We start from the raw sequence: 11,904 nt of genomic DNA, 5'->3' as shown, positions 1-11,904 counted from the left end.
CACACACACACACACACACACACACACACACACACACACACACAAAAGATGGGTAGAACACTCCTTTAATCCCAGCATACTCTGGGAAACTGAGGCAGGAGGATTCCAAGTGTGAGTCCAGCCTAGGCAGTTTACTGATTTGGTGAGATTCTTGTCTCAAAATTCAAAAATTTTTGGAAGAGCTGCAGATATACCTCAGTTCAGAGGCTTTAGGTTCAATATGCAGTACCATAAAACAAAAACAAAGATTAAAAATGAGGTACTCTAAGGCCTAATTAATCAAAGGCTTATTTCTCAGGACTTATTTCCTAAATTTGAAATACAAGACTTTTTTCAATAGCACAAGTTTATGAAAACTTCCCTGCATACAGAAATTTAGTTGTTGGTGCTGCTTCATATTTAAGTTAGCACTCATGTCCACAGAAGTCTAAAAGACAAAGGTATTATAAAGAAATTAATTTAAGGAAAAGCAGCATTGTTGTTTCCTTAACTATTTCCTCTGCCAAGCACTACTACGTCAAGAGAAAGCAGGAGACACCTATTATAGAGTCTACTGCATGCCCATGATTAATGAAAGTAAACAGCAGAAAAGAGAGGGGAGAATGAGGAGGAAAATGATGTCAATTTAGAGTCTCACCCTAGACACTTAGCTTTGAAATGAACAGACTTTTGTGGCACTTGTTTTTTTTAAAAATTAAAGTTCTTTATTCATAGTATAAAAAATGTTAAAAATTGTGTCTTGGAAACAGGTAGCACATTTAGAATCAACTGTGAAAGTAATTGGACTTTATTGCATATTTAGTGTTACATCAGTCTTAACATGAGAAAATTATCACTGAAATCTGTAGGGAAAGTAAAATATATTTTCTTTACTGTCTTAGTAAAAAACTCAACTTTGTTTGAAATATATTTTTTCATTTGAGTTGACTGCACTGAATTATATTTTGTACAATCCAAATGATAAGCAAAGTTATACTTAATTCTATGAATGATCATTGCACATAGAAAATACACAAAATAATAGTGAGTAGCACTTCAAAATACCACTTGCATTCAGTGAAAACTCTTCCAAGAAATTTAAAAGTAAGATTTTTCTGAAGAGCAAAATCTTCGTAACAAAGAATAGAATCTGAATCAAAAAATTTTCAAAGCCAGTATCCTGATTAACACAGGAACTCAAGTCTTTTGTAAATTTTTTTTTTTTTTTTAGATATTCTTTACAACTTGGTATGATGAAATAGTATTTTCTTTTGGAGGCCACATCAGCCCAGAAGGAAAATGAATATTACAACTTTGTCCATAACAGTATGTTTTCAAAGTGAGTTGTGGCTTGTTTTGTAAAAGCGTTATAGCTATGAGCTGTTTTGTCATTTATTCTGACCCATTTGCCACCTCACCCAACCTTTCTTAGATTTAGGGACAACAGTGTAAATGTACCCATCAACATCAGCAGTTTATTCCGTTAGTTTCTTGTACTTTGATAGATAAATGTTTACTAAGTATGGAGAAGTCTGAAGGATCTTCTATTATAAAACAATTCTAGTATTTCTAGTATTTCATTAATTTAAAGAAATAAAATAAAACAATTCTATTTGTCACTCTATTGTTAAGCTCTTTTAACCTTAATTTATCTAGTGCTTTTCTAGGCATATGAAACCTGATGAATGTGAATGTAACTTGTTTTCTAGTCCTGTTGGTGGAATTAAGGGAAGTTAAATACCGTGCAAGAAATCTAGAAATCATATCCTCAGTATTTAGCACTTGAATGTAAAAGATGAAATGGTGCCTTTGGAACTTGAGCCATTTCTCTGGGATTCTGCCTTACTTTTCTGCTATTATTCCTTCAGCCAACCACCATGACTACAGGCATATACAAGGTAGAGATTTTATCCAAAACTGAAAGAGGTGATACTAGTTTTATCATTTGTTCAATAGTCTCAATCATAAGTCAGATATACATTTAAAGACCTTAGTCCTAATATTTTGTTGGGAAATAATCATCATAATTTTGATCTCTTCAGAGAAATTTCCTAGACTTTTACAGTTGGTTTTATTCTTAGTTCCGATTCTGCTACCCATTTTTGCCAGTTGGTTCATTTTGTTTCCTGCTGAATCATCTACCCCTGTAATTGCCCCAGAAGGCCAGGCTCTCAAACTCCTAACATAATAAAGGCACAGAGACTCCTCAGTGATACATTACCAGAATTTGTTGTTTACTCAGTTTTTACGTGATGAGAGATAAACATTGAATACCTATGAAACACTATTTTCTTTCTTTTTTAAATTTTTTTCCCATTAAGTTTATTGGTACATTTAAAGCAAACAATGCAGTTACATGTATCATTGAGATCTTGTACCTTTACATGATATGTCTTGGTTCTTATTTTTTACCCATAACTCTATGCTCCCTTCACCCCCTTCATTTAAAAACACTTTGTTTCCATTTTATCCTTTTTTCACATTTTTTTCTTTTACCATATTTCCTTTCCCCTCCCCTTCCAACTTTCCCTTTAGCCATTTTCTCTGTATTTCACATTATCAATTATACCATTTGAACCTTATTTACACTTTTAGTTTTTCACACCATAGAAACTACTCAGTATTTACTCATCTGTCCTATTTATTTCACTTATGTGCATCCATTTAGCTATAAATGTCTCTAGTTTCTCATACTTTATGGCTGAGTAGTAAAAAACATCTTCTTTATCCAGTCTCTAGTTAATGGGCGTTTGGATTGTTTCCAAGTTTTAGCTATTGCAAACTGTGCCACTTATAAACATGGGTGCACATATGTGACTGTGATATGATACTTTTAATTATCAGAGGGATAACTCTAATCCTTGTTCTTTGAGGTATCTCCATATTGATTTCCACAGTGGTTTCACCGGTATGCACTCTCACCAAAAAGGGAGAAGCATTCCTTTCTTCCCACAGTCCTGCCAGCATTTGTTATTGGTTGATTTATTGATAGCAGCCATTCTTTCTGGGGTAAGGAATCTAAATGTTGTTTTCATCTGCATCTCTCAAATGACCAGAGGTGTTGAACATTTTTTCATTTATGTGCTGCTTTTGCTTTTTTGCTGAGAAATGTCTGCTCATTTCAGATGCCCATTTTGGAATCGGGTCTTTTTATTTGAGGGTTTGCTTTCTTTGAGTTTTATATATATATTCTAGATAGTAGTCCTTGTCTGAAGAGTAGCTGGTATAAATTTTTTCCCACATTGTAGGTTGTCTCTTAGCTCTGTTGGTGGTTTCTTGTGCATTGCAAAAACTTTTTAATACAGTGAGATCCCGGTTATTGATTCTTTGTGCAAGTTTTTGTGCTGCTGAGGATTTGTTCATAAAGTCTTTTCCTATGTGAATGTCTTCGAGAGTTCTACCTAAATTACTTTCTAGTAAGTTTTAATCCACTTGGATTTTAGTTTAGTGCATGAGGAAAGATAGGGGTCTAGTTTAAATCTTTGGCAAGTTGAAATCCAGTTTTTCCAACACCATTTATTAAAGAGGCTATCTTTACTCCAGTGAGGATGGTTGGTTCCTTTGTCAAAGATGATGTAGCTGAGTATATCTGGTGTTGTTTCTGCATCTTCAAATCTATTCCACTGATCCTCAGGTCTTTTTCTTTGTCATTAGCATGCTGTTTTCATCACAGTGGCTTTGTAGTATAGTTTCAAGTTGGGAATTGTGATACCCCCTACCATGTCTCTGTTACCTTGAATGATTTTTACTAAGTCTCTTCTGATTCCAAATGAATTATTGGATTGTTTTCTCTATTTCTGTGAAATGTACCGTTGGAATTTTATCGGGTTTGCATTGAATCTGTATAGTTTTGGAAGTGTGAGTGCTGTAATTTTCAGAGTAGAGGCCTTTTGTTTCCTTTCTTAGATTGATTCCTAGATATTTCATTTTGGGGGATGTTATTGTAAAAGGAATTGTTTCCCTAATTTCTCTCTCAGTGAGTCTGTTATTTGTGGACAAGAAGGATATTGATTTTTGAGTTTTGACTTTGTATCCAGCTACTCTCCTGAATCTGTCAATTAAGACTAGAAGTCTTTTGGGGGTGTTTTTTGGTTCTTCTATGTAGAGTATCATATTATCAGCAAATAGTGACAGTTTAACTTCTTCCTTTCTTACCTTTATTTTTTTCATTTCTTTCTCTTGTATAATTGCTGTGGCTAATGTTTCTAGAACTGTATTGAACAGAAGTGGTAATAGTAGACATCCTTGTCTTGTTCCTGATTTTAGCATGAATGTTTTCATTTTCTGACCACTTCGTATGATAATTGGCTGTTGGTTTGTCATAGATAGACTTTATCAGATTGAAATAAATACCATCTATTCCAATTTTCTATAGGGTTTTTATCATCAATCGGTGTTGAATTTTGTCAAATGCTTTTTCTGCATCTACTGAGATGATCATATGGGTTTTGTGCTTGACTCTGCTAATATAGTGTATTACCTTACTGATTTATGTATGTTGAGCCATCCTTGCATTCCTGGGATAAATCCACCTTTGTCAAGGTGTATGATCTTTTTAATGATCTTCTGTATTCTGTTTGCCAGTATCTTTTTGATAATTTTTGTATCTATGTTCATTAGGGATATTGGGCTGTATTTCTCTTTTTTGGTTGGGTCTTCCCCTGGTTTTGGAATCAAAATAATATTTGCTTCCAGGAGTGAATTTGGAAGTATAGCTTCCCTTTCAATTTCGTTGAAGAGTAGTGGGGATAGTTCTTCTCTAAATGTCTTGTAGAATTCAGCAGTGAAGCCATCAGGACCTGGGGTTTTCTTTGTTGGTAATGTTTTAATTACATTTTCAATATCGCTGTATGTAATTGGGGTGCTTAGACTTCTATCTTCTTTCTGAACTTTGGAAGTTCATATGTATATATGAATCTGTGCATTTCTTCTGTATATTCCATTTTATTCCGAGTACAAATTTTCGAAGTAGGTATTGATGATCTTCTAGATTTCTGGTGGTTCTGTTGGGACTTCACCTTTTTCATCCTAATTGCATGAATTTGAGCCTTTTCTTTCCTTTTTTGATACAGTTGGCTAAGGGTTTATCGATTTTACTTATTCTTTTGAAAAATCAACCTCCTTTGTATGAGCTTTCAATTTGTCTTGCTCTTCTTTTTCTAGGAGCTTAAGGTTAGGTAGTAGGTTGTTTGTTTGAGTTCGCTCCTTTTTCCTAGTATGTGCATTTACCTTGTAGAACTGCTTTCATTGTGTTCCATAGATTCCTGTATGTTGTATTAGCATTATCATGTAATTATAGAATCTAATTTCTTCTTTAATTTCCTTTGTGACCACTGCTTGTTCAGCAGGGTGTTATTTAATTTCCATGTGTTTGTGAAGTTCTTGTGATTTCTTATGCTATTGATATACAGTGTGATTGCACTATGGTCTGATAATATACAGGGAATAATATCAATTCCTTTGCACTTACTTAAACATGTTCTGTGAGCTAGCATGTGGCCTATTTGGGAGAATGACCCATGTGCAGCCCAAAGAATGTATATTCTAATTTTTGGGGTGGAACACTCTGTAGATATCAACTAGGTCCATTTGGTCATAACTTGGTTCAGTTCTCTTATTTCGTTGTTGATTTTTTTGTCTGGATAATCTATCTGTGTCAGTGGAGTATTGAGATCCCCCACTACAATTGTATTAATGCTTATTTCATTTTTATATCCATTAATATTTGTTTTGTATAGTCGGGGGCATTAGTATTTAGTGCACATATATTTGATTGTCACTTCTTCCTCTTGTATTGTTCCCTTTACAAGGATATAGTGGCCTTCTTTGTCTCTCTTAGTTATGGTTTGAAATCTACTCTGTCTGCAAATAAGATAGCTACCCCTGCTTTTTTCCGGGCTACTTTTGCATGGAAAACTGTTTTCCATCTGTAAGTCTCAGTTTCTGAATTGTTTTATGGGTTAAATGGGTTTCTTGTATATAGCATATTGTTGGATTTTGCTTCTTAATCCGTTCTGCCAGTCTGTTTCTTTTGATTGGTGAATTGAGACCATTAACATTTATAATATGGTTATAACTGTTATGTATTGACTTTTCATTGTCATGTTATTTTCCTGTTTTTTTTCCCCCTGTCTCCCTTTAATTTCTTACCTTGCCTGGTGTATTTTCTCTCTCTGCCCTTACAGAGTTGTGATCTTCATTTTCTTTTTCCAAGATATTGTTTAGAAGTGTTTGGAGTGCTGGTTTGGTGTTCATGAAATTTCTCAGGGTTTTTTTTTCTTGGGAGTATCATATTTCCCCGTCAATTTTGAAAGGCAGTTTTGCAGGATACATCAGTCTATATTGGAGGTTGTTTTCTTTTTAGGACTTGAAATACCTCACTCCAGGCTCTCCTTGACTTGAGCGTTTGTGTTGAAAAGTGTGCTGTGATTTTGATACGCTTTTCTTTGCATATGATTTGTTTCTTTTCTCTAACTGCTTGTATTTTGTTCTGTTGGTTTTTAGGGATCTTGATTATTATATATCTAGTTGTAGTTTTTTTTTTTTAATCATGGCTATTTGAAATCCTATATGCCTCACTTATCTGTATATCAAATGCATCCCTGTTGGTAAGTTTTCTGTCATTAATTCTGTGAACAGTTTATTTATGTCATTTCTACTTATTCCTGCTATTTCATGGATTCCTATCAGTCTTATGTTATTCTTTACATCATCTAAGAGTGGTTGGATTGATTTCTCATGATCCCTTACTATTTTTAAGAGATCTCTCCTTTCATTGTCACTGACCACAATCCTATCTTTTATATCTGAAATTGTATCTTCATATTCATTCATTCTGCTGCAAATGCTTTCTGTAGAGTTTTTAATCTCCTGGATATCTGTTTGAACTGGTTTCATGGATTCCATTTCTTTCCCATATTGGGCATTAAAAGTTTCTATTGCTTTTCTATGCTGGTCATTCATGGTTTATATCATGATCCAGAGCTCATCTATTTTTTTTTTAATCTGTTTCTGTTCTAGAGCCTCTAATTATGTCTTTCATTCTTCTCATCATCTCTGTGGTTACCTGGGAAATTATTTCTGTTTTGAATTTTTCTAGAGCCTCATTTATCTGCTTTGTTACTTCTTCTATTGGTTCAGGATGTCCAGATGGTTGACTGTCAGACTTTTCCACCTCCTTTCTGCCAGAGTTTACCTTCAGTGAGGTGAAAGTCTGTATTTGTGCCTTGTTTAAATGTCTTCTCATTTCTATTTTTGTTTTTGGTACTGTCCTTGGCTTAATTCCTGGGTTAATACTTTGATCTTCTAGATATAGCTGGTATTTAAGTTTTGAGTCTCCAGTAACTCTGAGGCAATCTCATTTTCATTAAACCAAACGGGACAACTGATTAGATTAATCACAACAGCTTAGTCCAGGTGATACAGTCAGCAATACAATAGCATCAAGCACAGCTTAGAAAAAGACAATTTTTGGTAGTTATTAATCTATCCCCTTTAACTGTGTGAATTAAATCAAAATCATGGACGAGCCCAAAGTGTGTTTATAGTGAATAAACTCTTCAATACAGCAATTTTACCCTTCACGTTGGGGACTTAGAAGGAGTTGGGAATGGAGGAATAGATAGATAGATAAGATAGAGAAAGATTAGAAGTGGGTCAGAGGACACAGGAAGATCGCAAACTCTAGGAAGCTGTTGAAGATAATAGAAGACAGAAAAAATATATGCAAGAACAAAACAAACTAATAGAAACAGGGAGGCTAGAGAATAATCACTTTTTTAAAAAATGAATGGCAGTTGAGAGAAGGAAAAAGAGAAGAAAAGGAAAAGAAAAAATAAATTCAAATTGGGATATGAACAGAAACAAAAAGAGTAATAAAGATCAAGGTGGGAGGGTGAGAGAGAGAAAAAAAGAAGATAAGAAAAAGATTTAAAAATTGAGAAAAGAAAAAGATTTAAAAATTTTAAATTATTAAAGATAAGAAAAAAATATTACTTAAAAAAAAAAGAAATAGAGGGCCTCCTTCAGGGTATGCCTCTGTTCTCATAATAGACAGTGTGAACAGGAGTATGCTGATCTCAGTTTCTTTCTTTTAATTTTTATAAATGCTTGTAAAAAGTCCTATTTTGTTTTCATTCCTGATTAACTTTCATGTCTATATATCAGCTTATGTTTAGGACCATCCTCAAGGTCCTAAAAGGCACTCGTCCTCCAGTACTTAAAGTGAATATGTGTATATATGTGTATGTATGTATAAAGGTAGATTCTCAGACTTGGATTTGCTAGTGTCCTGTTTCACTGTTTTCAGTATTACCTGAATAGTTCCCTCTAGAAGTCTTCTATATCAGTTCAGAAGACCCACTCTTCTTTTTAGAATAGAACAGAGAGCATAAAAAATACAGCAACATAGTGATTTGTGCACTATTCATTATTTTACCATTTCTCTATAGATGGATATTTAGTTTTCTGTTTCCCAAATTTTTAATATTTTAAATGAGTACAGTACAAATTCTCTGGACATTTATCTGTGTATTCTTTAGTAGTTCTTAAAGGTAGAGTTTTGAAGATGACTTTTCTGATTCAAAGGGCATGAACATGCAGTGTTTTGGCAATCATTCTCAACTCTGCAAAATACTTTATTACATGTACACTCTTATCCACTGTGCATGAGAGGACCTATTCCTCTTCTTCACCTCCCCACAAGATATTTACAGCCTTTTTATCTAATCCAATCATGAAACTTGTCTTTCTCATTTTAGTTTTTATATTTTCAATAGTGAAACAGAACATATTGTTTCTGTTTTTAATAAAGCAGCACTCTCCATAAAGCTTAAACAGCTAAAAGTAAAACTGAATACTTTAAAATGCTTCTGGGAACTAAAATTAGTAGACCTGGTTATGGAGGCAGTTGCCTGTAATCCCATCATTCAAGATGGCTGTGGTGGGAATATCACAAGCTTGAGGGGAAAAAATGATAAGAATATCTATAATTACATAGTGATAAACTGAGGAAATAAAAGTTACTGTATTTTTACCATATTGATTAAAAAGTGTCCATGCAAAAACCATTAGAATATATTTGAAAAACAACTGGCATAGAAAGAAGAAATATTTACTTGTATAAATTAGTGAAGAACCCCGTAGAAAAGAGGTGAACAATTCTACAATGAGTATGTTGTTGTGTTTATATGAATCAAATGAAATATACATTCAACGTTTATTGTATACTACAAAATTATGCTTCCTGAAAATGTACCACTATTGAACGAGAGTAGACATCCAGTCACAAACCCAAATTCAGACATTATTAATGTGTTTAGTCTTTGGCTGTCTAACAAATGAAAATCTCCATCTTAAAATGTTTATTTTTGTAAAGACTTAATTTCTTTTAAATGTTTATATGTCATTTGCTTTTCTTCATCTATTGTTCATTTTTTTCATTAATTTCTTATTGTAGTGTCCACTGGTTTTATTATTGATATCTGTATTGACTGTATGAAACTTTTATATTGATACCTTTTCTGTCACTGTCACATATGTTGCAATTTGTCTTTTTTTTTTTAAGCAGGGAATCAAGCACAACCTTGTACTTGCAATACAGGCATGGTGCAGTTACACTGAATTGAATCCCTGGGCCACAATTTATCATTTTTGTTATTTGACTTTTTATTCATGATACCCTTCACAAACATTTTATGTAATCATATACAGTATATTAGTCTTATGTTTTCTATTTTTGGTCATGTTGTTGATGTTTCATATGATAGATAACATACTTAGCTATGTTATACATTCCCCTGCTACTCAGAATCCTTATCTCTAGAAAAGTATAATAAATGGATTTTATTTTATTTTTTAAATGCATTTTAGTTTTTAAGTGCCACAAGCATAACAGTTTTTTCATACTCCCTACAAGTGGTATATGCAATACTTGTTACTTGATTTTCTTATCCTATTTACTTGTCATTTTTATACATCATATTAATATTTCTACATCATTATAATTCATTTGAGCCAGATGTAATGGCTCATGGTGTAATCCCAGCACTGAGGAGGCTGAAGCAGATGAATCACTGCAAGTTCAAGGCCAGCCTGGGCTACATTGTGAGTTCAAGGCCAGTCCATTATATATTGCAAGACTTAATCTAGTTCATTTCTGTTCATTGTTCTCTATTACATAATGTTTTGCTTTTAAGTTTTTTTCAAAGTGAAAAATTATAAAAACATTTTGATGATACTTAGATAGGTTAGGTCCTAGAAATACTCAGGTCTTGATTACATAGCTCCCACACTGAGTATGGCATATACCAGCAATGGATTGCTATAATCCTTTCTCCAGACCTGACCATTGTTTTTCAAAAAGAAACTAGTGTAGCAGTTCTACTATGCATATTTTCACTGCTTTAAATTCAGTGGTCATATAAAAAATGAAGACTTCACTAGCTTAGTGTTTGATCTTTACCACATAGATCTAACGTCACGAACAATTGCTTTTAGTATTTTCTTTGAAATCATATAAAGGTTCATATGTGCCAAATTTCATAAGGATCACATGATAAGGTCAAGAAATACAAATTCCAAGGCAGAATTTATATGCCTAGTTCACATATGACAGTAATACTATATAACCATATGTTGAATATAATACACTGTATGTAAATGCTATTCTTGAAAGCAATCCAATCAATAAAACCTAAAATAAATAACCTTCTAAGAATACGTTTCAAGTAAACTGAAAATGGAATAGATGGGCAAGAACATCCCTATAAAATTGACATTCAGAGGCCATTAAAATACTGAGAGTGAAACAATCATGAAACAACAAAAAAGAAAATGAATATTAGAAGATTTTTAAAAGCTTACTATACTGTATATCAAGATATAGCACTTTTATTTAAAGAGCTATTTTAATAAAGAAGTGTATTTCCAAACATTAAAAAGCAAGTTAAGTTTACTTTTGCCAACAACCAAAATGTGCTTTTGTAAAAACACAATATTAACCAGAAAAAGTAAAAACTATGTAACATTAAACAGAAGTGTCAAAATAGAAAAAAAAAATCATGTTTCAGTCAAGATTGGAACTCGATTGGCTTAGTTTTATCATTAAAAAGGTTATGGGAAAGCTACTGAAGGTAACTTCAAAAGCCTAGTAGTAAAAAGTGATTGTAAGTTGGTAAAACTCTGAAACAGATCAAATAACCCTTAAGTAGTCCTAATGCACTGCATCTTTGAACACATATGCATCGTTTTCAAGCTGACAGGATTGCTGGTTTTTCTTTGTTTCCAACATCCTATTTTTTTTTAATCCAACTATTAAACTGTTAATAGTCAGTAGCTCAGAGTGAAGAAACTACCTTTATTCAAAGATGATATGAATTAAAATTTAAAAAGTCTTTTCTCTTTGGACTAGTACTGGAAAACATGGTTTTGTGAAATCTTTCCCTGGTTTTGTGATAGTTTTATCTTTTTCCATATGAGAACTTGAATACTATATGTGCACAAATAGATGAAACAATGAAGGCTATAGGAAGTTATATAACTTTTTTTGTTTATCAACTCAAATTCAAACACTAAACTTTATAAGGACTTACAGATAAATGATTCTGATACTTGCCAAAAAAAGGGGGAAAAATAATTGAGATGTGTTACATACGTGTACCAGTTCTTCACAGTAAATGTGATTATTTATTGCAAAATGTCATACACTAAAATGAGATGTAGTAATGTAACTGATATTTTTAATTTTATCACTTCAGATCTTGGGAAGACACTTCCTGAAGGCCTTGATTACAGCACTGTGTGGCTCCAGACAGTGCCTGGAGAAACGGACAGAAAGAGTGGTATCCCACCTTCCCTTGTCACATTACAACTTAAAGACTTTCTTAATGGACCAGGTGATTATAGTAATATATATATATAAAATAA

At 33.0% G+C, this 11,904-nt stretch overlaps 1 protein-coding gene across 3 annotated transcripts in view; it reads left to right on the top strand.

The window, feature by feature from the left end:
• Positions 1-11,904, top strand: part of Vps13b (vacuolar protein sorting 13 homolog B) — a 675,222-nt gene that overhangs the window by 469,937 nt on the left and 193,381 nt on the right. For all 3 annotated transcript variants that reach the window (XM_033759979.1, XM_010619560.3, XM_010619559.3), the window contains exon 35: positions 11,736-11,873. In XM_033759979.1, the coding sequence (XP_033615870.1) occupies positions 11,736-11,873 (138 nt within the window). The remainder of the gene's footprint in view (positions 1-11,735; positions 11,874-11,904) is intronic.

Source organism: Fukomys damarensis, unplaced genomic scaffold (genome assembly GCF_012274545.1).
Source record: "Fukomys damarensis isolate Sample0158 unplaced genomic scaffold, DMR_v1.0_HiC HiC_scaffold_5, whole genome shotgun sequence".
In the NCBI taxonomy this organism is placed as follows: Eukaryota; Metazoa; Chordata; class Mammalia; order Rodentia; family Bathyergidae; genus Fukomys; species Fukomys damarensis.
This window is presented reverse-complemented; position numbering and strand designations above follow the sequence as displayed.